The 26,625-nt window shown below is 39.9% G+C and overlaps 1 protein-coding gene across 5 annotated transcripts in view; it reads right to left on the bottom strand.

The window, feature by feature from the left end:
• The window catches only part of arhgap42b (Rho GTPase activating protein 42b), an 80,884-nt gene extending 58,391 nt beyond the window's left edge, over positions 1-22,493 (bottom strand). For all 5 annotated transcript variants that reach the window (XM_077565357.1, XM_077565358.1, XM_077565361.1 and 2 more), the window contains exons 1-3: positions 22,204-22,493; positions 10,177-10,272; positions 5,296-5,357 (exon numbers count right to left, since the gene is read on the bottom strand). In XM_077565357.1, coding sequence (XP_077421483.1) covers positions 5,296-5,357; positions 10,177-10,272; positions 22,204-22,357 — 312 coding nt within the window. In that variant the 5' untranslated portion in view covers positions 22,358-22,493. The remainder of the gene's footprint in view (positions 1-5,295; positions 5,358-10,176; positions 10,273-22,203) is intronic.
• Positions 22,494-26,625: the final 4,132 nt, after the last annotated feature.

Here is a 26,625-nt window from a genome sequence, read left to right as displayed (position 1 = left end):
TAGGAGGTGAATTAAATCAGAAAAGTAGCGGATTTGAAGAGTCTTGGTCGCAAACAAGTCAATCCCAAATGCTTAAGGGTGAAAAAGATTTTTAAAAAATGGGGGTTTAAAAAAAAAACTACGGTAGGTTTCTTCCCCATCTGTTGTCAGATGTTTGGCTCTCAGCAAGGAACCTTATCAAGTCTTTCCAGTTATTTTTAGGCCACTTATTGAGTCCAGATGTGAAAGGGGAGTGGAAGGGGTAGGGCCAACCTGAATTTCATTTCTGGTTCTGCTCGTCTGAAAAAGACAAAACAAAAAAGGAAACTAAAAAGAAGAAGCTTCCACCCACACTTCGACCTTCAAATATCTCACTGGATCCAACAACATGTTGCATTATTAAAATGAAAAGATATCCAACAAGGAAACATCTGGCAGAGACATTCACTCATTATTATTTCTATAACATGTAGGGGTGTGACAACAACAACAACAACAAGAAAAATCAAAAAATTAGTGCGTACTTGCATACGTTTAGAGAAGCTCAAAATAAGTTGGAGTACATTTTAAATTGTGTCTGCGTTTGAATCGGGAATAAATGTTTGCATCAGTCCAAGTTCGCTTGTTTGTTTTAAATTTGCCATGCAACCAACAGCGCACATTACATTTCACTGAGGCAGCACTTTATTGGCAGCGAGTTGCTAATCTAATAGTGAATTCCATAAAAGCACATTGGTCTTGTTTGGAATTTACAACTCGTTCATAAGAGTCTCTGACCTCTCGCCTAACGGACGTTTAAATCACTCGGGCTGGAATAGGATCAGTTAATAGCGCGCATTTTCAATGCCAGCTCTATATTTATGTGGCCCAGACACACACTGCCCCCCCCCAAAATAAATAAATAAAATAAAAAAGCATCTTAAATTATTTATGGCGGCTCGATTCGCACCAAGGTGGCAGGGTGATGGGCAGTAAACTGAGAGGCGGGTTTGGGGATTTCACAGCATCCATCCAGCCGTCCGATTTCGATTTTGCCTCGCCTGATCAGGGTCGCGGGAGAGCTGGAGCCAATCCCTGCTGACTTTGGGCCGAAGGCGGGTTCCACCCTGGACTGGTTGTCGGTCAATCACAATGCGCAGATAAAGAATTCAACTACTATACAGTATGTTCACTGTCAAAATAATCAGTCAAGCTTGAGTATCTTCAGCTTTTTCGTTGGTTAACTATTGTGACCATTCCGACTGTTAAAAAAATTATGTGTAAGGCGTGTGTAAGACTCATTCACTACAAGCGTATTGCAGCAATTAGCATTAGAATATAGCTAAGTTTCATCATTATTCACAAATCTGTATAAAACAGTGGGGAAAACCGCTCTTTGCAACATGGCCCTGGTTGAGCTCTCATTCTCTGCTGCCACCTACTGGCCGTTTTTGTAATAACTACCATTCTTCAAGCGTCCCACTTCAGTTCAGAGGCTGCATCAAAGCCTACTGTATGCTCTAGGATGACCCAACCCCCCCCCCCCCCCCCCCATAAAGAACCGTATAAATACGTCATTGGGAGCATGGTAATATTTAAAAGACAAAAAACTTTTTATATGTTTTGGGGATTGCAAAATGTTATCCTGAGAAAGTGAATGTTCAGAACAAAAAAAAAATAAAAAATAAATATATATATATATATATATTTAGTTTATAAACAGAAAAAAATATATGCTGTGGGTCTTCAAAGATCAATCAAAATGTTCTAAAATGGCTGACGTAATTGGATTATGAGTAGGTCCTTGTAAAGTATCTTCTAGAGGGGGGCCCTGGTCACAAAAAGTTTGAGAACCCTGGCTTTATACTATTCTATTATTGACTTTAGAGGCTGCTTTGTCGATGCAAAATTACTCCATATTGAGAGTGGAGGAAGGTTTGCTGAGGTGAAGGAGATATCAGTGTGTGTGTGTGTGTGTGTGTGTGAGTGTGTGTGCGCGCAATTGTCATTCCCGTCTTATCAAATGCAGGGGGAGCGTCCAAAACAACATCAACAAGCAGAGAGCACAGACCTCCACCAAGGCTTATTCTGTCACCTGTTCAAATCAATGATGGAATGGCTGCAGTTGAAGATTATCTGGAAGGATGCAAGTCTCATGTGGGTTACGTCTAGAGGAAAATTACTTTCGGGCATACAGAGATCGTAGAAAATGTCCAAAAAAAAAAAAAATCAATGCTACCAATTCCTACTTTCCTATTAGCCAAGACTTTGGCGCTATCTTGTTCCATCTTAGAGCGTTACAGAAAGAGCACACAAATATGCTAAATAAATAAATACAATTAAAATAACTAATCAAAAAATTACTACTTTCCTATTACACAGGACTTTGGCACAAGATTGTGCCTTCTTAGAACGTTACAGAAAGAGACACAAATATGCAAAAAAAGAAAAAATTAAATAATAATAATAATAAGAATCCTACTTTCCTATTAACCAGGACTTTGGCACTATCTTGATCCATCTTAGAGCGTTACAGAAAGAGCACACAAATATGCAAAATAAATAAATAAAATAAAATAACATTAATAATTAATCATTGAAAGATTACTACTTTACTATTACACAGGACTTTGGCACACCTTCTTTGAGCATTACAGAAAGAGCACACAAATATGCAAAAATAAATAAATAATAAAATTAAAAATGGCTACTTTCCTATTAGACAGGACTTTGGCACAACATTGTGCCATCTTCGGGTGTTACAGAGAGAGAGCACACAAATCTGCAAATAGGTGAGTTCCACAGGGGGGGGAAAAACAGGCGAATGTGCAAATAATAATCTACAAAAAAAGGTGGGTAAGTTCACTACATTACGTAAAAGACACATGGACGCTCTGCCTCATCTTTAGCTAGCACACAGGTGACCCATATCTCGAAAGGGCAACGCTGTCGTAAACATTTAGCTGCACTTTCAGCATCAGACCGGGAAAAAAAAAAATCCTCAAATGAATTTTCACATTCTTTTTATAGCGTGAGCGGGTTTGATTTGACCACTCTATATACTACATGGTAAAACACGACGGCAATGCACGTACGTCAAATTGTTTATGGACTTGCAGTTGGGTGGTAGATTGTGAAAGTAAAAAAAGACAATTTTACTGGGGGAACTGTTTTTTTTTTTTTTTATTGGAGGAAGACATGACCTTGGCCTTTAACGCCAACGCCTGCATCGTCTGCAGACATCCACCCTCGTCGTGGGCTTGGCCCTTGACCTTTGAACACAGACATCGATGCCATTTTTTTTCCTCCCGCGGGTATAAAGACGTCAGAGCTGATGTGAGCGCAGTAATATATGGATGTGGCAAAAGTACAGAGATGTGATGATTCAGTAATTTTTACAATACAAGCTGTCCTTCGTATGATTTTTTTTTTGCTTTGAATTGTTAGCAACACGTGGACACAGACAAAGTAAGAAAATTCGTAGGCATATATATCTTTTTATCTGTGAAAAATGACAAACTATTACTGCAGCTTACTGAGGAGTCTTCACTGTCTCTATGTATTATACTGCCCCCGTGTGGCCATGGTGCGCAAGCTAGAAAGAGCAGCACAATGTACATGGAAATGAAGAGAAAAATATGGCATAACCTGTCTTTTTTTCTTTTTCTTTTTTTTACATAATTCTGTCATTGCTGAATGTTTTTTATAAAGTAAAATATCAAAGAGTGATATTTTTCAAATTTAAAAAACAAGACTTTTTGTTTTTCATTGGTAGGCAGAAAGGCTTCTCCGTCCTTGCACAAATTGAAGTCGTCGTAAACACAAATGCTACATTATGTTGTTTTCCACTATTTCAGTCCACATCATTCCCACAAATTACTAAATTATCATTCATGAGATGAAATAGTCATCTTGATCACGGCTGGTTGTTATTGTTTTCCCAGTTGGTGGCTGATAAACACAAAGCTGATGCAACAAAGGGTTATCATTAACTGCTCTCAAATGTTTTCAAGTTCACATTGAGCCTCTCAGTGGCCCAACGACACTTCACCCCAAAACAATCACAAAAAGAACAAAAGCAAAAGCAGAAGATTGGTAGGGCGCGCAGCTGATTCCTGAGGCTCAGAAGTAAACATCATTCCAAGTGAAGCAGCCTAGTGACAATTCAAAAACAAACGCGCCCGAGTGGCTGATGTTGAGGGTTAGCAGTTGCTAGTTTTGACTGACAGTTAAAAGGAGTCTGATTTGTCTTGAGATGGGTTTTTTTGCCACTAGGTGGCATTTGCATTTTATTGGAGACATGAACAGTTATTTTTTCTTTTCAAATTAAGAGCAAATTAATTAGAAAAGGAAGGAACTTGTGGACTCCTGCCTATTTTGTTGATTGTAAATTACAACTTGTCCCCAGTCTCCACAAATATATATAAACTGAGTGCTTCTGGACAACATTTTAATGTGTTTTAATGTCATTTAAGGCCTTCGTTTTCACAAAATACTTGTAATGGCTTATAATGCGTTTTTAACTCATTTGCTCCCCAAAACGTATAAATACGTTATATTGTAAATGTAAAGTGTCCCAAAGACGTATTTATACTTTTTAAATTTTTTATATATATATATATATATATATATATATATATATATATACTAGAACGGTGGTGTCAAAGTCCGGTCCTCTCGGGCCTGAGTCCTGAATGTCTTAAGAGATTTCCCACGTTCAACACAGCTGATTCATATTTAAGCTCATCTGCAAGCTCTGCAGGAGCCTGATAATTGAAGGCTTTGAGATTCAGCCTCTCAACTACAGAGAATGGTTGAAGAAACGGTAGTTATTACAAAAACGGCCAGCAGATGACAGTAGAGTAAAGTGATCAACCAGGGCCATGTTGCAAAAAAGCTCTTTCCCCCTGTGTTTTAAACAGATTTGTGAACGATGAAACTTGAAGCTATATTCTAATGCTAAATGCTACAAAATGGAATCTGATTAAAGAAGAGACTCAAATCTTTCTTTTGGTACGTTCCATGTTTCTATAGCAATATTCTCTGGGCCTTGCAAAATCAGTCAAAATCCAGTAAAACAGCTGGGAGCGAAAGGGGTTGCTTCAGTGAAAATGGCTGGAAGGGAATGAGTTCATGAACTACAGAAACCCTGTTATAGTCTTGAGATCTCATTGTACCCTTTACAAACTTAAGACACTCTGTGCCTGGATGGAGAAAATCAGTCACAGAACAGAACTAAACATTCTGCATGTTTCAGTGTTCTTTAAAAAAAAAAATAATAATAATTTCAGCAGTTTCATATTTTACCATCAGGCGAGTTATTCAGTGCATTCTTACCAAGCGTCGTCTCTCCTCTTCCACCGTGTTGAGCAGCTTGGAGAACTCCTTGAAGGACTGGGCTGAAATAAAACCAAGAAGAAACTTTTACCACAGATGTCATCGGAGGTTTACGGATGCAACGGCGTTAGTTAAATAAGAGGCGTCAACGCAGTGCGCAGTGCGTTGTGGCGGAGTCGTTAAACGTCAGCTGCTCGCCGCAAGCATCGGAGCGCGGCCTTAAAATCTTTATGGAACCGCAGCCTCCGAGCTTTTGGCTGCAGCATATTTTAGAACGCAATAAAGTCACGCAGCTGTCCGAAGACGAGCAGTAAAATAAACAAAAAGAGCGCAATACTTGAAACTGTGCAAAGACCATTGATTACATCCCTTTATTTTCCTTCCCTGCTGGGCTCTTTTAACGACGCACTGCTGCCAATTGGAAACGGATGCTGTTAAGATACGCCGGCGCCACCTGCGGCTTACATTGCAAGCTGTAAGGTCGGATGAGGCAACTTTCTTGGTCAGCCCTTGTGGCCGACCCGCCCTGCTCGCCAACACGCCGCTGACACCATTACCAGCCGGGCACGGGGAGCCATGCATCATCGTAGACACGTTGGCCCATTTACACGGCAAAGCCTTAAAGTGAAGGGAGCAATGATTTTCACTCATCCGGGCCTCCCATTAAATCCGCCGGCTCCTTTATCAGGCGCACAAAAGCTCTCAGGGAGCCACTGATGGCACTCCAAAGACAGCCAATAGGAGTCAAGGGTGGTTACGACTTGCAAATGGAGAAAAGATAAGTGCAGACAACCTTGAAAAAGAAACCTTACGTACCAAGTGATTGCATGCTTAACAGAGACATATTATGTCATGTTTTCACAATTTAAAACAGTTCCCAGGTGTCTTAATACAACGTCTGTGACATTCTTGGGCCAAAATACAGTCATTTGTTCAACACCTCATGAATTCATATATTTACATTTTTTTCAGTGGAATTTATCCTTTGGTGTTTGCTGCCATCCCTGTATGACAACCTTATTTGCACCATGAACCGGTTCATACAAGTACGTGCTTTTCGTAGACTGGCAACCATTCGCTGATGAGGTGTGGGGGCTAACATATTATTATTAGTTTAATGAGATCATTATCACAACGTTATCTTGTTTTTAAATTGACAGTTACGAAACGTATATAGCAAAAAGAAATATATCTCGAGAGCACTTCAACAACTTAACATACTCAACAGTACAACAAATCTAAAACGATATATAATAACAGTGAACTACTAAAAATTGACCCCAAAGAATAATGAAGAGGCCCGTAAAATGTAAACATTCTAATTTTTAAAGTTATGCTCCTACATGCGGCGTTTTCATTGCTATTTGCAGTGATTTGATCCGGTGGCTACAGGGCTAGCTAGTAGCGGCTAAACTGCTAATGCTAATTGGGCAGCTGTTCTCACGTTTTCATGCTTTCCACATCATCACTTGGGAGGAACTTGTTCGAATGGTTCAACGGGATTGCCGTTTTGTCTGTTTTTAAGGCCACACCTCACACAACGGCTTCATTTACTCGCTAGTAGCGGCTAAACTGCTAATGCTAATTGGGCAGCTGTTCTCACGTTTTCATGCTTTCCACATCATCACTTGGGAGGAACTTGTTCGAATGATTCAACAGGATTGCCGTTTTGTCTGTTTTTAAGGCCACACCTCACACAACGGCTTCATTTATTCCACGTTGCTTTGAAGATACGGCCACGCAAAAATAGTTTGATCTTATAGCCAAATGATTAATGCCTGGTCATTGTTTACTTCTAAGTTCTTACTTTTACTTTCTGTACTGTTACTCTCTCTTACTTTTACTTTCTTATACTTCTTCAATTTACAAACCAAAGTAGAGAAAGAAAACGTTGGCTTTGATTGGCTGCTGTCACACACATTTCCGTCGTTTGAGTAGATATGCTCACAACTGGACACCGTAATAATATGATTCGCCATCATATAATCCATCAGCCATACGCTCTTTAGAAGGTACTATAAGAGTTATTTAAAAAAATAAATAAATAAATAAAATTGTCTCTCTGTGCGGCCCGGTACCAAATGGCCTGCGGGCCAGTACCGGGCTGCGAACCAGTAGTTGGAGACCACTGCTGTAAGAGATACATCAATTTTCACACACCCTAGCTCTTTGACTGCCAAAAACGTTATAAAACGTTTAGTAAAATCCTATGGAGGAGTGCCAAAGACGTTAAAAGACGTTTTTTCAAAACAGAGGTGAAACTAACCATTTTCTATTGTTGATTACTGAAAAACGGAATAAGGTAGAAACAAACTTTTTTTTCTGATGAAAGATGAGAGTCCAATCTTTCATTTGGTAGTATGTGTGTTTCCATAGTCCAAACACATAATTTTCTGTGGACCTTGAAAGATCAGTCAAAAATGCTTAAATCGGTTGGAACCCACGGCATCCCTTTTCTGAAAACGTCTGGCAGTCAAAGAGTTAATGGACACATACCCTATAGAGTATTTTCCTGCAAGAGAAAATGTATGTCAGGTTTGTTCTTTTCGTGAGAAGGGCACATTTTCACATTAAAAAAAAAAAAAAAAATTCTGTCATGGCATCAATCCTTTGGTGGTTATCGATTTGCGGGAGAATGTGAATGTCATGGAGCCAAATCGATGGAAGGTCAGGCGACCTGCATGGCGGCGCGTGAACAGGCGTCCGGCTTGCCGCGTTGGAAGTAGGGAGCATCAAAGAGAGGCCAGCGACGAGGGTCCGCCAGTGTCGGTTCGAGGGACCTGCAAGGTCGGGCTCACCCTCACTGACGACTTGATTGCTTTCTGCAGAGTGTTGTAAAAAGTAATCATGGCCTTTTCCTTCTTCATTTGTGGTGAAGCGAAATCCTACGTTTTTGTACGTTCTCGGGGGGCCACAGAATTAGGTACGTCTGCGGTATTTCATAATCATTATTGATTAATATCGGTAAGGATCCTGAGTTAAAAGGTTGAAGGCTAGCATTTAAGATAAAAGGTGAGGAATTTACCTGGAATTATAGTTTGGTCCTGGTAGGGGTCCGAGGTCCACCAAGGCCCGTTTCACTTAACTTTCAAGACAGCTGTTGAATTGGTTCTCATTATAATGAGTACAAAAAGGACCTCGTAGTTTCCACATAGCAGAGCTTAATTGGCCTCTCTCAAAAAGCGACTTTGTGGAGACTATTTTCTATGCTTTGCATTCCGTCCAACGGCTTGATGGTCGAGGAGGTCGATGGTCGCTCTGCCCTCGCAGATGGACAGTAATTCTGCCGCCGCACAGAGCCAAGATTTCCAACTCAGGATAATGAGCAACGCAAGGAAGATAGGGAAAAAAAAAAAGAGGAAGAAAAATCCGGACTGGCAAATTTCTGCACAGATGTTTTCATATTCCTGCTGGAGGCTCAACAGTTCAGATCTTCAGTAATCTCTGACACTGGCCAGACAATTAGTGCCCTTGATCTCCTACATTGAAAGCCTCATAAAATAATCGCATCAATTATACATGCAGCAAACACTTAGAGCCTGTCTGAGGGCTACAGACTGAGGCGATACAGTTCAGCTTGCCACGAGGGATGGACACGATAATGGATTAATTGATGCCTTAAAATCTTACGGGTTTTCAGAAAATGATTGTTGATGAATCTCACGGGTGCAACCGGCAGTCTAAAATAATTGACAGGCTCAAGAACCTGGCATGGAAACAGAGTTCAGAACAACCTTCAGTTCAGAACCTTCAAAAGAACATTTCTTCACCAATTGAAAAGTCTGTTGGACCCTCGACATCCTGGTCACCACCTCCTTGCCTCAGGTAGGTGCTATCAAACTAGGCACTCTAAAACCAGCAGGCATTCCAAAAGCTTCTTCCCTCTTGCCATCAATTCCCAAAACAGTTGACTCAAAATTGCATCGTGGCACCTTTTTCCATTTCCATCATTGTAGCTTTACCTCGCTACATATTTGTATAACTGTGATTGATCAATATTCCCCAGCACTAGACACTTTTAAGTGATCAAAGACTCTCTGTATCATCACATAGTCAAAGTTGTATCTCAACCACTGCGCTACTTTGTCTTCACTTCCTCTTTGCTTGATGACCCTCCACAGCATTTGCACAGCTGTCACTGGTTGGTACCACAGCACAAATGGGACCGTTACATCACGTGAAGACTCTCCAGAATTATGTGTCATGTCTTTGTTTGTCATAGTTGCTTGTTACTGCAATACTAAGTGCAGTTCATACTACCAGAGACAAACTTCCTTGGCCAAGAAAGATGATTCTGATTCGGAATGATCTCTAAATTTACCCCCACAGTCAGTCAAGAAAATTCAGTTCAATGGCCATGAAGATACGTTTCAAGTATGGTAATGGTGAAGGACTCTGGTTGGTGGCCCGGTGGGTGGTGTCTGGTCAGTGCTGGATTTCACTTTCCTTTCTTTGGTCCTTCCTCGGGTCTCCTGACGGCCTCACGACTCTGGCTGGAAGTGTTCGGTTTAAGTGAACGGTATGGGATTTTTTAATAGGTTTTAGGTGAACTAATGAATACACACACACTCACACATACAAAAAAATAAATAAAATAAAAAATAAAATAAAAAGAGAGAGCAATGATGATGACATGTCAAATCGGTAAAATTTACCGAATGAACAATACTGAGCTCTCCAGAAAATAAAAAATTTAAAAAAATCAAGTATGGTCATCAAGATGGGTCATTTTTGTGTTAAGTCAACCAAGAATTATTCTTTCATCTCTCGGATTTTCTTTAAATTTAAGAGATGAGTAGAGGATTTGGATTTCGTCTACTTTTACACAGAATCTTCCTGTCAAAGATAAGACATCCTCAGCCAGAGCTAAGCCGAACTCACCGATGTTCACCTCATCATCCGTCTCAGCGTCGCCGAGGCACTCGAACTGGAACTCCTGCAGCGATCGGGAGAACTTCTGGACGGCGGCAGAAAGATCTGGACGACAAGACAGCAGGAAAAGCAAATTCAAAAAACGGAATATCAACTTTGCCAACTTATTATCCACTTGTTATCTTAGCCATGACAATGTTTACTTTTCATTGCTCTTAAATCATAAACATTTCATTGTCCATTGATTGGGACTAAAACAGTTTGGAAATAAGAAGCTGTAATAAGTTAAGCCTGCATGGAAATTTGGTGAAAAATGCAATAGTAAGCTATTGATTTAGGGTTCAATGAGCAGTTCTCTATTTGTCATTTGGGATGAAACAATTTATTGCTATATCATCTTAAAATAAAGTGTAATTAAAGTCAAATGCATACATGACATTTTTTTTGTTATCATTTCTGTATTCAAAATAAGACTGGCAATACTTTTGTTTCATTTATAAGCAATTTATTTTACCACTATCCTGGTAATACTATAATCTTGATGTAAAATGCTTACATTTGATCTCTGCTTGCTATGAAGTCTCTGGAATTTGACACTTTTCAGAGTGTAGCAATTACTTCCTTAGATGTTTTACTCACAGCCTTCATTAGTGAGTGGCGGCGGAGGAAATGCTTTCAGACAGTGTTATAATTATGTTTCGCGTGCTGGAACATATTTGCTAATTAAACTAGTGAAAGTGCTAACATATGACAGAAGTTTACACTTTTGATAATGCAGCAACAAGTTGTTTGTAAATGAAAGTGACAAATTAATGGTGTGCATGATGATCTATGCCGTACATATAATGAGATCCAATGGATGGTGATGTAACCCGAATTTGTCCGTGAATCTGAATATGCCGTTGTCTATCTATTCCAACCAAAACTCCATGAGTAAATTAGTCAGAATTTCAGTAAATATTTGCATTAAAAAAACCCACCTAGACCATAAATATTAACTCTTTGACTGCCAGACGTTTTCAGAAAAGGGATGCCGTGGGTGCCAGCCGATTTAAGCATTTTGACTGATCTTTCAAGGTCCACAGAAAATTATGTGTTTGGACTATTGAAACACGCATACTACCAAATGAAAGATTGGACTCTCATCTTTCATCAGAAAAAAAAGTTTGTTTCTACCTTATTCCGTTTTTCAGTAATCAACAATAGAAAATGGTTAGTTTCACCTCTGTTTTGAAACAAACGTCTTTTAACGTCTTTGGCACTCCTCCGTAGGATTTTACTAAACGTTATTTAACGTTTTTGGCAGTCAAAGAGTTAAAGGGATACTTGACTCTCATTGAGCCATTTTCAGCAGTAAAAAGTTAATATTTTGTCCAGAATGAATTTGATAACTTCAATATTTTTCTTGTAAAATTAATAACTTTAAAAACTCATTTTTCTCCACTTGCTGTCGACTGAAGATGACATCACCTGTGCTGAGGAAGTTGGTAACGACCAATCATGGCTCACCTGCTTCCTGGCTTTGGTCGGCAAACTGAGCCATGATTGGTCGTTACCGACTTCCTCAGCACAGGTGATGTCATCTTCAGTCGACAGCAAGTGGAAAAATTAGTATTTAAATGTATTAGAAAAATAATTTGGTTGCCATTATTCATTCTGGACAAAATATGACCTTTTTGCTGCTGAAAATGGCTCAAGCATCCCTTTAAACAATCAAAGGAAAAACAGTAAAGATGGCGGTAACTGTCAGTAACTAGAATACTGTACCTCGCAATTTTGAGTTATGTAGAGTGGACCTGGTATTGACACTTGTGGAACACCACTAGTTTTCTAACACCAGGCAATCTAGACTTCCATGTAGAACGGGTGTCACAAACCTTTTTGATACTGAGAGCTAGTTATTGTGTACTGATTAAAGTAGCACTAAGGAACTTTTCAACCTTAGTAAAATATTTTCATAACTCTTCTGATGAAACATGGACTTAAAACTAGTTGAATGGTACCTTTGCCCTGGCCTGAGGGGGTCTGTATCATTTTTACTGGCACTAAGCAACTTTAACTGCTTTATGGGATTTCCCCTTTTCCCCATTCGTTACGAAGACGGAAGTCAATTTGAATGTCGACCCACAATTACTGCTTTCCTGGCAGAGGCTGCAAAGCAACTGAAAAGTTTTGTCTGAGGAGACAAAAAAGGAAAAAAAGGAAAAGGGAAGCTACCCAGATAAAAGGACAGTCAAGGATCAACATTGGCCCCGATTTCACTCAATGACGTGAGCTAAAAACATGACGCAATGCGCTTGTCTTCATGGGAAATGTGGTCTTTCCTCAGGCATAACAATACCGCTTTTGTCCATATGGCAATAATCAACGTAAACTGAAAGTTCCTTGTGTTGCTTTAGTGGAGGGGCAACTAGTTTTGTACACACTTCTGAAGTGATAGATTTGCTCAAACTACCTTTCATTACCTGATGTAGCGTATGCTGTAAAAGTGTGTGGACTGAGTAACAACGCTTGTGGATCGCCACCATCTACAAAGGAACCTTGGTTCACGATGCAGTTGTGTTCCTAGCCAAGTACTGTAATCCAAATTTGCAAATCAGAATAGGGTTCTGTCCCAATCCTCCTGATTACTGTGCAGCGATAACAGAGAGTCTTTGTGTGCCACCAGACAACATAATCTTACGTCGTACCATCGTAAAACCTAACAAAATTTTGCCTTTGAGAATTTCTCACAGAACTCCTTGAAATAGATTGATACGCTGCATAAACATGTTTCAATGCTGTTACACGATATAGTTGCGAGCTACTCAGCCAGACCTCAGATTGAAAGCCTCTATTGAGGCATCTACATTATAGTGAACGATGACCGCCTGTAAATGCTGCAGAGGGCGCCCAGAGAGCAACGTTTCCAGAAGATGTATTACGCCTTGGACGCGCTCTCACTTTGTCTATGGGGCTGCAGATTTTGGGATCAATACCGTGCCAGCGGTCTAAACGCGCTCACAGGGCCATCAATAATGGATGAGCTTTGAGCTCTGACATTCAGACAGGCGTAAAGCTCAGAAACAATCACCATGTCATACGCGCCACGATGCTTGCCCTTTTTCTGGAAAGACACCAAAAATTGAAAAAAACATAACACCTTGTTGACTCCTCAAAAAGTATCTGTTTTTAGGATGGCATGGCTACAAAAGCACTTTAGGTCTACAATGGAGGATTATGTATGAGATAAATAAACAGTTTTGTAATTCCACGCATATTTGCGGTTCACCATCCACAAATTCATCTAGTTTTTTTGGTGCTCTTTCAGAAACACTGGGGCGTCAAAGTACATATATTTGATTATTCTTTTTGCAGTGGTACAGAGACCCATTGAGTTCCACAATGAACATCCTGTATTAAGGTTATGGACGGGAAGCTTAACTGCTTTGTAGTCGAGCCTCACGGCAAGCTTGCAGATAAACACAGTGCAGCTCAGATTCTGGCTCGCAGATATCATAGCAAGTAGGGGTGTGAATTGCCTAGTACCTGGCGATTCGATTCGTATCACGATTCATAGGTCACGATGCGATTCGATACCGATTAATCCCGATACGAATCTATAAATTGATTATTGCGATTTTAACTCAAATTTAGAAAATACTAATCAGTAAACTTGTACATGTCGACTGTAAGATTTGTATGAAAATTGTATTTATTTATCTGAAAATTCAGATTGTAGTCTGTTTGATGTTTGAACGGCACTGAAATAAAATATTAAGGCTTAATGTTCCATTAATATAACATTCTTCCATGCTTAATGTGTGAATCCTAACCCTAAGTAAGACGTTTTATTGAATATTCCCATAAAAAATTGATGTTTAACAATCGATTCGGCCGCATATTGAATCGATTTAAGAATTGCACGCTGTAATATCGCGATATTTTTAACACCCCTAATAGCAAGCATGCTTTCAAGCAGTATGTCTTATGTACTAAATGTTTTTTTTAAATGTAATAATAAAAAATGCTAATTTTAGGGGTGCTGGGGTTCAATATAGGGATGCTAGAGCCCCCCCCCCCCCCAAAATTGGCTGGAAACGCCTATGCTAAATCACGCTGTCCTATAAGAATTAGTGTTAAGAAAAAGGTTTTTCTAACTCATTCACTGCCATTGACGGCTATAGACATTAAAAATTTATTTTAACTATTTCTCCTAGCTTAACATTTTTCCCACTTCAGTTAACAAGAGTATGAAAACCTAGATTTTTTTATTGTATTAGAACAGATATAAAATTTGTGATTAATCGTGAGTTAACTAGTGAAGTCATGCGATTAATTATGATTTAAAAAAAAATTATATATCTATTTAAAAATATATCAATAAATAAATAAAAATAAATATATATATATTTAGAAAAGATTGTTAATAATTAGGGGCATCAGGCGATTAAAATTTGTAATCGTAATTAATCGCATGACTTCACTAGTTAACTCACAATTAATCACAAATGTCATATCTGTTCTAAATGTACAAAAAATTATAATTCTGGGTTTTCATACTCTTGTTAACAAAAATGGGGGAAAAAAATTAAACTAATAGAAATAGTTCAAATGAATTTTTGACGTCTATAGCTGTCAATGGCAGTGAATGAGTTAATTAATAATTCCTCATCTACATTCCTGCATTTCACGTTTTGCCCATTTGCATGCATTGTTCTGTAACTTTAATAATCTGTGACACAAAGTAAACACGAGGGAAAGGTCTCGCTGACATACGGCAGCAAACACAAGAGACCCCATTAGCTTCCACTCTACAAGACAGCAGGGAAATAAGGGATAAAAGCCCCAAATAAAGCGGCCACTCAGAAGGGGTGCGAGCCAAGTAGAGATGTCACGGCTCCCCAGATAGCTCGTCTTCATCTGTGCTGACAGAGGAGGGAATTTGCTGCCTTACACTTTGATTATATGTGGCGAAGAAGAGCTGTGGCGAGCCAGGCGGGTGTGGAGGGGTAATAAAAAAAAAAGAAAAGAAAAAAAGGGAGACCAGCACAAGCTAGCGACGGTCTAAATTGTCTTGCTGAGCACAAGAAGTGCGAGATGAGAGGCGCAATATGATGAAAGCGCCGTTGCCAAGCAAGGCCTTGCAAAAATAAAACATTTTGCACTTATTAGAAGAACATTCAGGCGCTTAAAATAGCCGCATCTAATTTTATTACACTCGACAAGCATTTGATCCAGCCCAGCGTGTGATTATTTTGTGCTGAAATGATCCTTCGGCACAGCGGGGGGGTGGCAGAGCAAGAACAATATTAGCCACGGGGGCATCCTTGTGCGCAGGTTTAATCACAAAAGAGATGCTCTGGGGTTGTCGAACGGAGAGGCTACGCCGGTTAGCAGCCGACGTGCGAGACGCCCCCCGGGGGACCATCGCAATCTCGTCTCCAGGGCAACGGCATGCCTGTCCAAACGCGACGCATGCCGCCAGCTCGGCGTTGCACTGTCAAAATGATCATTCAAAATGCAACTATTTGTCTGCAAAAAATGTTTCTCCAATATGTAATTAAAACCACTACATTTAAAAATGCCATGTCAATTTAATCAACCCACTTAGGGCTTTAAGAATCAATAACACCAAGTACCGCCTCCAAACAATATTTGTCTCTGCAAGTACCACAATAATGGCCAACATAATAATAATTATTATTATTTATTTTATTATTAATTAATTTACATACTAAGCCAAATTCAAGTAGTAAAACATACCTGAAGCAATCTGCTTGCATTAATACATTTCATAACCAGGCATCTCTGCTGAATATATTTTTTTACATTGTTCTATGTTGCCGTCATGTTGAAATCCATTTTGTCAAAGGAAGCGCTGTTAATAATAAAATAAAAATAAAATAGGTTTTAGGTGAACTAATGAATACACACACACACTCGCACACACATACAAAAAAAAAAGAAGAAAAAAAGAGCAATGATGATGACATGTCAAATCGGTAAAATTACCAAATGAACAATACTGAGCTCTCCAGAAAAAAAAAAAGGAAAAAAAAGAAATGCATATTGTCAAAGGAAGCGCTGTTAGTACTTTCCGGGAATGATCTTCTACCGTCTCATTTCTCAGCATGAAAAGAAGGTAGTCAATGTGTTCTTCTTCATTCCCATAGAGACTGAACTAAAGGTCTCGGTCTTCTACAGTGGCAAAAACACAAGCACAAAAGCATCCTAGTGCTCTGTCCGCCACTACATTGTGCTCCAAAACACCATTTCATCACAGTTGATTGGGGGCGAAGACGATTTCCAAAGGGGGGGCCTCCTTCTATTATGCCGCCTGGGCTTAACGGGGGAGCGGCGAGAAGCGATGGGGAGCATTGTGCCACTTTGATTGAAATGAAACACATGGAGGCCTCCCTTCAGGTAAGACTCCTCGCACTCCACGTTGCGGAGTCCAAAAGACAAGCCTGTGGGATTGTAGAATGTACGAATTTTGCCACCGCCATGTAAGCTGGGAAACTAAACATCATTTCATTCTTAATATTGTAATCGGAAATATTGAACAGGTTTAACAAAAACTTTTAACATACCACACGGTAATCGGTCAGGGTAGTTTTTGATCGATATACAGGATTACAATCGGACCATTGCTAACTTCAGGAAAGTGGGGGGGAAAAAAATGCTCAAATTAAGCCTGATGGCTGCTATGTGCTTACCCTCCTCCTCCCTTCCTATCAAAGCCAACAACGATTTGTATAATGGATCTCATCTCACCATAATAAAAATGGCAATAAAAAGTATCCAACCGCAATGTAGTTACCAGATAAGCGAAATCAGCTAACCTAATAAGGCTAGCTTCTGCTTTTTTCTATTTCCCTGGATTCTGGCTGTCCTGTGGCACCACACTGCCTCTCACAGGTCAGTATTGGAACTACAACAGACATCTTGTTTCGTCTGAATCATTTGTCTTAGTTGTTGAAGGTCTCTGGTTGACATTCCTCATGTCAAGACTGTCTTGACATTAAGGAATACAAAGTACAAATGGTCGTTTTTCTTCAGAGTAAAAATTTATCAGCAGAATAAATACCCCAAAAAAATCTGCTTAAGTTTTTCTGCAACTTTTGTTGCTTCCCAATTGTATGACTCCATTTATGTACTTCTTTACGGGGTCTCGTTGACTGTGGCACTTATGGCATAAAGCATAAACACTAACGCCAGCTTTGGGTTTCCCCGCACATATATCATCACTTTACAAATACGTCGTGAAAAACGGGGAGGATTATGATGAGATCTTCGGTTTCGATGAAGCCCAACGACAACAAGCACAACAAATATCGCTGGCCAATCACAACCACACAATGGAGGCGGACTTCGATGGAGAATTTAAGGAAGCGCTTCACTATATTCATGAAAAAAAAAACTCATTTGTGATGTACTTACACTTTGTGGAAACAAAATTTGAAATGAATGCCACAGCTCGTATTTTTTTTTTTCACGTGTCACATGACACTCTAAATATCAGCTGATCATTTTTCACCATTTGTGGCATGGCTTCATTCCTATTTCCTTGCAAATAGCTACTGTACGACTAATATCAAAATCAGAACTTCATCTCTGCAACATGACTTCATCCAATGCGTTTACACAGATTACAGTCCCTCGACACACACACACACACACACACACACACACACACACACACACACACACACACACACGCACACACGCGCACACACGCGCACACACACACACACACACACACACACACACACACACACACACACACACACAGTTGAAAGAGTACACGTCCCCGCAACAAACCAGAGTGATGTCAGGCCAAACGCAATGCGAGGGTGGACGGGAGGGGGGGGGGTGGTTGATTACACAAGCCAGCCTGTTTACAGGACACTTCCTGCGGGCCTCAGAAGCGTCATCTGTCCTCACATCAACGCCGAGACGTCCCACAGCGCCGAAACCGACGTGATAACAGAGCCGTATTATTATTTTAATAACTGTGCCCGGATCACATCGCTTGGCTAAACTATGCACTTTGTCGTGACAAGTGAGAATGCTGTTTACGGACATGCATAATAACATGATGCGAAGCGTCAGCCATTCATTACTCGTATCCCAGAGAACTGCTGAGCAGGCACGGACACGCATCGGGTGAAATAACGCGCCTGACAAAATGATGGCCTGCTATGGACTCGGTTCATGTTAGACAGATTGGAAGCAGCTCATAGATTCATGACAGCAGTGTCCAGCAGATGGCACTGTGGTGAAAAAAACAACAACAACATCGATGATCTTTTTTTTTATATCAAATGCAGAGTTGCAAACTGTTGATTAAAGGGTGGTAAAAACACAAAAACTGATGCTAACCGTTAGCACGCCATTGGCGTTTTCTATTATATTTTACAGAGGTGGCAAATCCAGGTCCAGAAAGTAAAAACCCTCCCACAGTTTGGCTTTAGCCCCCGATGCTAGCTAGCTAGCTAGCTAGCTCCCATGGTGCTCGTTTACGTGCTAGGGAGCTAGCTAGCTAGCGAGCACATGGGGCTAAAGCCAAACTGTGGCAGGGTTCTTACTTTCTGGACCTGGATTTGCCACCTCAGATATTTTAGCATTAAGCTAGCTCACTAGGTTTGATTGTTTTAAAGATAAAAGGCTGATAATAACAAACTTGAGCTCACAGGATAATCTTGGTCTCATAAAACATAAAATAATTATTGCTTCTTTTTTTTTAAGGAAAATCGGGACAAAACAACCCGAATGTCTTGATGTGCCTACCAGGCTTTAAGACCAGGGGTGCTCAAGTTCGTTTACCGAGAGCCCCCATCCAGCCTGTTTTCCATGTTTCTCTCCACTAACACACCTGATTCATGATCAGGATCGTTATCAGGCATCTGCAGAGCTTGCTGATTAGCTGATCATTAGATTCAGCTGTGCTGCGGGAGGGAAACATGAAAAACAGGCTGGATAGGAGCTCTCGAGGACCGAACTTGAGCACCCCTGCTTTAGACAAACTCACCTGGCATCCTGAAAATGCATCATTATCGGCATTGCCTTCACGCTCCGTCCCCCGGCTCGCAAAGGCCTAATTAGTGTATTCAATTAGTGCGGCCACACCGAGGGAATTAATCCAAGTCAGCGGTGGTTATAGAGACCAGGTGTGAATATCAAGTAGCTTGGCTGGATGCAGATGGATGGCACTTGCAGCTGGAATCAATTATCCGTGGCACAATAAGTTCAGGATGCTTTGGACTGCCATTCATTAAAGCTGCAAGAGAAACAGCTGGTGCTCCAAAGAGGCCAATCCGTAGCTCAACTTACATCATAGAACACGGTATTAAGGCTCGGGGAATGTTCAAAGTTGGAAACTTTCCACAAGAATTTGGGGTGAGAAACCAGATTGAAGATCGGACCTTAAGTCATTCACTGCCATTGACTGACGTTTCCATTCGTCAACTGCAATCTAGCACATATAAACATCAAGTATGTTTTCAAAAAGCTCTTTTTCTCTGATTTTTGGTGAAATCATTACAAATTGTGCTCCGGATTACAATACAGAAAAAAAATATTATTATTTTTTTCCTGGTAGGTTTGGTCCTTATAATATCACATAATACAATATTTGTGATATTATATGTGGAACTTTGTTCTGTATAATATTAAAATTAGCCAAAACTATTATCCAAAATAACTTAAATATCATTACAAACAATTTTTTTTACATCACCTTTAAAAAATAAATTGCTGGTGATGATTTAGTTTCTTAGGCTCCGCCCCACTCTATGAAAATGCGATTGACATCCGTAGATTTTTGTTTTTAAGATTTTTAGCCAATTTAATAAAATACATACTGAAATCTGTGTCTTGTACTAGATTTTTCTAAAATTAACTATATTATCTACTCTAATTTAGTTGTTTTTAAATTGGTACATTTAAAGTGTTTACATCCTCAATTGTATAAGTAATTATCATAAATATTTAATGAAAACCATTCTGTCATCATTTCTAGTTTACAGTGGTGTATTTCTTTTTTTGTTGTTGTAGTTTTCTAAGTTTTAATTTTTAACTTTCACTCAATAATGGAAATAATAAAATAAAGCTAAAAAAATAATATAGAAGTAAAATAAAAAATAAAGGCACTGAAAAAGAGCAATAAACTAGGGTTTTAAACTGAAAATAAAAACAATAGGCAAAATTTTGTGACGTAATTCAAAAGTAAAAGCAAAAATGTGGCACCAAACACTCACAATGAACTAGTCTTATATTAAAAAAAAAAAAAATACACCAAAAATAAAAATAAACAAGTTGAAAGTCATCAAATGTACAGTAGTTAGAAAATTACATAAGCACTTTTTTTTTACTTCAAAGCACCAAATATGAAGCCATACAATAACATTAGCATTTGTGTAATGACCACGCAATTCTGCTGAGAACATTACTCACAAAGAAAACAGCAGACTATTTAAAAAATGTCCTGACTGATGGCGGCTCTTGGAGCGTCTGCGGCGACCAAAGTTAAAGACCATCAATGATTTACTTCTCCCTCTCCATTAGCAGCCGCACTCGCCACCGCCGCGGCTTTACCACACAAATTGGGGCTGTTAAGTCTAACTAGAGTCCATTTCGCTAAAAAGCGCAGCCCAAACAAGACAGCAGGAAGTGAACGTTATCAGCGAAATTTGGCGTGGTGGACAAAAGAGTCGTGAAAGAGAAGCCGCAAGAAAGGCAGGATGTCTTTTTTTTTGTTGACTCGGACCTTTGCTGACTCATAATGAGGTCGAGTCAAACACCAAAAGTACACAAAACTACACTAAACTTCAGTTCAGTGAACAAATGAAGAAGTATAATAATAATAATAATAATATAATGCCAACCACTGTAAACTACATCTGTCATTCTGAATTTCTGATAGAGTTATGGTTTCAAGGAACACTCTAAAAACAGTTGGGTCAAAAGTAACCCAAATATGGATTAAAAAAATGGACCGATCCACATTAGGGGTTTTATACAAAAATTTTTGAGCCGAGTAAAGGATCTAAGAAATATTTATCGTTTTACACTAAAAGACCCATTTCTTGACTCAAAGTTGGGTCAAATTGACTCAAGTAGAGTATCGGTCCATTTTTCGGTTATTTTTGACCCAACTGTTTTTAGAGTGAAGGGTTGGGTGTTTTATTGGGGTTTCAAGACAATGTGTGGGTTTGAAATGTGCCTTTCAGACAAGGGTAAGGCCTTCAAATGGGCCTTTAAGCATGGCTTGGGGCTTCAGATGAGGGTTTTAAGGCTGGGTTACAGTTCCAAATGAAGGTTATGGTTTCAAGCCAGTCTTAGGTTTTCAAATTAGAGTGTCATGTCTGGGTTACGGTTTTAAATTTGGCATTAATACCAGTTTTGGAGTTGTGAAATTTGAGTGTAAAGCATGAGTTCATTTCAAGACAATCTTGGGGTTTTATAAGGTCCGTGCCTGGTCTAGGGTTTCGATTGCGTGCTTCAAGCCAGCATTCGGGTTTCAAATGAGATAAGGTTCCAAATTAGGGTTTCAAATTAAGGTTTGCAGGCTAGGATGCGGTTTTGGGTTGGAGCCTGGATTAGGGTTCCAAGTAAATTGCAAAATGATTGAGTTTGAAGCAAGGGTTTGTGTTTTGAGCTTGGGCCAAGGCTTCAAATTTATATTCAAACCTCAATTAGATTAGGTGTTGTAATTGGGTTTTTAAAGAATTTTTTAAAAGGTGGCTGTTGTAAAAAGTTTGAGAACCACTTTTTGACTACATTGTCTGAACAAAAGCAAAGTGAGCAGTAGTCGAGTAGACTTTCGTGGGCCTCAAAGTGCTCAGTGAGGCAAGTCTCATCTTGCAACCCACGAGACGTACTAACAAACGATTCCGCGTGTTTTTACATGGAATAAATGCCTTTTAATAATCCTCCTCAATGACATTTTCCTTGGGTTATTAAACCCCACACAAGCAAACGCGTAGTTCACGCGTTGTTTTTCATGTCAAATCACCCGTGATATTTATTATTAATATTATGTGAATTACTCACTCCTGAGCGCGCCGATGAGCATATTTCCATCCTTAATGAGCTCCTTGATGAACTTGTTGGTCCTCTCCAGTTCGAACTCATGACACTTGAGGCGCTCTCGGAAATCGGGACCGTCCAGAAACGAGTCGCTAAACTCCAGCGTGGGGAGCCCCATGCTTGCCCTCCGTGGATCCGCTCGGCTCGCTTCTTGCTTCGCGCCCCACACGCCGCAGACGCACACACAAAAAAGTCGCAGGCGACAAACTTTCCGCAGCGCTGTGCCTCACTTCCGGGTTCCTGACTGGAGGTTAGGGGAGAGGGGAGGGGGTGGTGGGGAGTGGGGAGAGGGGAGAGGGGAGGGGGTGGTGGGGTTCCGTCTAATCACGGTGGTCGTGTGACTCCTGCTGGTGGTTCGGGGCCCACGCCCACCCGGCTTGCTACGAAAGGAAGGTGGAGGAATCAAAATACAAGTCAAAGTTGGGGCTTTAAAGTAGTGCAGGAATTAGGGTTTTGTAATGTTCGCATAGGTTTCAAGCTATGAATTTGGTTCAAATTTTAGGTGTAAAAACCAGGTAGGGCTTTAAAGTCCTGTTTCAGCCAGTGTTAGGGTCTCAAAGTTGGGTTTCGCATTATGGTTTCAAGCTTCAAGAAGGGTTTCAAATTAGGTTTAGGGTTTCAAATTAAGCTTGGTAAGGGTTTCAAATTGTGACTTGAAGAAGCCTAGGTTAGGGTTCAAAGTGAGGTTTTAAACGCAGTATAGGGTTCCAAATAAAGGTCAGGGTTTCATAAAAGGGTATATAAGACGAGTAGGGTTTCTAAACGGCTTTAGGGTTTCATATAAATACTTGAAGTTCAGCTTGAAGCCTGGGTTACGGCTTCAAAGTAGAGTTTTAAACCAGGTTCAGAGTTCCAAGCAAAGGTTAAGGTTTGATACAAGGGTTTTAAGACAGAGTGTTGCTTTTATAGTAGGGTTTCAAATTAAGGTCTCAAATTATGGTTTAAAGCCAGAGTTTATGTTTCAAAGTAGGGTTTCTGAACAGTGGCTAAGGTTTCAAATTATTACAGTTTTAGAACTGAGATAGGGTTTCAAGAAAGGGTTAGGGTATCAAATTATGGGTTGGAGTTTCAAAGTGGAGTTTGAAGCCTGAGCTAGTGTAATCAAATTTGGGTTTAAATCCTGTGTTACTTTTAGGTTGACTGTTTGGCCACAGGTAGTGTGCCAATAAATCACCGGGCACAGATGAAGCTAGTGGACGTTTGTGGCCCACTTAAAGGTCACGTTCGACCAAACCGCTGAAAGAAAACAAAAAAGAGTTACGAGGTCTTTTATTTGTTGTGTCATGCTAATATGACCGCTGTGAAGCTTCTGCCGCGGCTGACAGTAGTTCACTCTTCTTGTAAAAGTCGCGGCCGGACGCTGGCGGGGAAATGATTTACAGTGAAGTTTTGTCTCCATAAATCGGTTAACATTGGAGGCTCCGCCCAACAGTGACATCATCATTTTCAGGCTCACTTACTCAGGCCGTAAATAGGAAGTTATCATGCAGGCCAATGGACTAGCTATCTATCTATCTATCTAATCTATCTATAAAAAATAACATGAACTCATTCACTGCCAGCCCAGTTACAAAAAAAATAATCTTTGCCGTCGATAGCCGTCAATGGCATAAATGAGTTTAAATAAAAATTCACATTTGAAAGGTTTCATCTGTACGCGCTTGCATGATGCAGATTTTGCCTCTTTTACAGAGAAGCATCTTGACATCTTATTTAAGACAACATGCTGCCGTTGTGCACTTGAGACAAACGGCTGCATTTGAAAGTGACAGGTTGGAATCTGCTGAGGTGTTTTGTCCACTTAAAAAGTCTTCAGTCAAATTAGCGTTGAGCCCGTTTCAGGTTGTTGCCGGGTGACACATCACTTCTGAGAGGAGAACACGAGCTGCCGCTGTTTTCCCAGCTAATGATTAATGACCCTAATTTACACTTTTTTTCTTTTTTTTTTTTTATATAAATCCAATCATGCTGTGACATTTCCTATCAAATGAGTCCTTCCTCATTTTTGCGTTGTTTACTTCTTGACAGAGCAATCTCGCTGGCGCCGGCATCGCTCGGCTTTTATGACTCCGCCAAGGCGATGAGCTGTTCCGCACCATTACCTCCACGTCTCTCCACGCACGTGCATCTGCCAGGCCGGTCCAAACTGGACCGTTCTTAAACCTAGGGCACTTTAGCATTGTTTGTTAGCATTAAGCTAACAGAAGTTATGTGGTGTTTAGTTATATATTCCTATTTTCTAAGATCTGTTTTTTTTTTAGTAAATTTCAACAGGAAGTGGCAATAAATAGTTTGTAGCAAGCACACGGACTCTCGAAAAAAAAAAATTGCTCACTATGTGCTGAAGTGCTGCTTGCTGTGAAGTTCGCCAGACATTTTTGAAAAGTTTTTTTCCCCCCTCCATTTTGACCTTGAGGAGGCGCTCCCTCCAGGCGTTTCAGTCAGGTGATGAATGATGGGCAGCTTTGTAAACACTTTGCCGTGACTTTGCCTTTAATAATTTGATTTTACCGCTCCGCCGTATGGGGTGGTGGGTGGACGGGACCTCTCTGCCCCTCATTCACACCCCCGTCGCAGCCCCAAGGAAATAGCCGTCTTGAGGAATTCATCTTTTAGATGTGTTGTTCCGCCTGCGGACCCTCTTCGAGCTACGACTTGGAAAATGTCACAGAAAGGGAAACATTAAGGCCATGTTGTTTTTGCTATTTAATGGTATTTACACCTCTAATGTGTCATAATTACATCATATTTCATCCATGTCAATTCAAGCAGCAGCTACCTCATAATTCAGGTTTGCAGAGGTGGCAAATCCAGGTCCAAAAAGTAAAAACCCTGTCACAGTTTGACTTTAGCCGCACGTGCTAGCTAGATAGCTCCCTAGCTAGCTCCCAGGGTGCTTATTTACTTGCTAGGGAGCTAGCTAGCTAGCACGAGGGGCTAAAGCCAAACTGTGGCACGGTTTTTATTTTCTAGACCTGGATTTGCCATCTCTGCAGGTTTGAAAGATCATTTAGGTTGGAAATGAGTAGGATGCCCTTTTTTCTGAGCTTTACTTGTTGCTCAGAAACAATTCAATTCAATTAAACATTATTTATACAACACTTTCAAAACAATCCTTACATACAAATTGCTGCACATGGAGTAAAAAAAAAAAAAATCTGACATATAAAAACAAAGTGAGTTACAGTAAAACTCTAAATTAATAACATAAAACAATCTTTGTCTTCATGCTGAAAAACTTTTTTCTTTTCATTGAAATGAGATAAGTTCAGTGCCATTCAGGCCTGGATTTCCACCAGACAAGAGCAAAGTAGATGTAGATCTGACTGTCATCCGCATTGCGGTGGAAGGAAATACCATGCTATTTTTTTTCTTTCTTAGTTTAACAGTAGTGGCCCCGAAATTGCACCCTGTGGATCACCATTTGAGCAGAGTGGGACAATGTATTAATAATAATTAAATAAATAAATAAATAAATATATACAGTATATATATATAGCCCTTTTGCCTTTTAGTGTTTGCTTCCAATCCACAAACCACATAGATGATACACTTACAACAGGTCACAGACTCATTTTGACATATGCTGTGGAAAAATTGGATTATGATGGAAGTCAAATCCTAAAAAGAAAGAAAGAAAGAAAGAAAGGCAACAGCAGCAAAAGCTGTCTTTTCATCACTGGAGAGCATCTGTTAGCACATTTCCACCATAAAATCAACTGAGATAAACGAGATTGGCAGCTTCATCTGAGGAAAGCAATCTAGGCCCTGCGAGATCCCGACGGGCTGACGAATAATTGAGCTTTCAAATGAAAGGACTGTGGTGCTGCATTCGCCCGAGTCATGCCGCTTCCTTGTCAAAACTCTGCAGCTGTTTTGCTCGGGAGGGACAAGGTGTCACCTGAGCATCACTTAGTGTTCGTCTACACACTTAAAGATGCCCGTTCGCTCCAAAAGTTCCAGGAAAATAAAAGACCTTCTGTTGAAAAGTTAGCAGCGAATCGGAGAGAGATCAACAGACTTGAGTAACGGGACTTGGCTCGAATCAGGCCGGAGTCGACAATTTGAGGACTTTGGCTAAAACCCGGAGCTCGATGATGTCAGCAGTTTTCCATCCTATGATTGGTTGGTCAGAATGAATCTTGTTACTGTCAATTTCGAATGACAAAAAATATACATGTTTAAATGATGATATTAAAAATAGAAAGACATATATTTTTCTTTTTAATACATGATTTAAAAATACACAAAAATTTTCTTTCAGAAATTGTGTATGATTATAAACAAAAGGTAAAATGCACTTATAATTAAGGAAAATGTGCATATTTTTGTGTTATAGAAAGTACAAACAAAAATGAGGAAAAAATATTAAACTTGTTTTTTTTT

Source organism: Vanacampus margaritifer, chromosome 5 (genome assembly GCF_051991255.1).
Source record: "Vanacampus margaritifer isolate UIUO_Vmar chromosome 5, RoL_Vmar_1.0, whole genome shotgun sequence".
Lineage (NCBI taxonomy): Eukaryota > Metazoa > Chordata > Actinopteri > Syngnathiformes > Syngnathidae > Vanacampus > Vanacampus margaritifer.
Note: the sequence above shows the minus strand (reverse complement) of the source record. Positions and strands in the feature narration are given on the sequence as shown.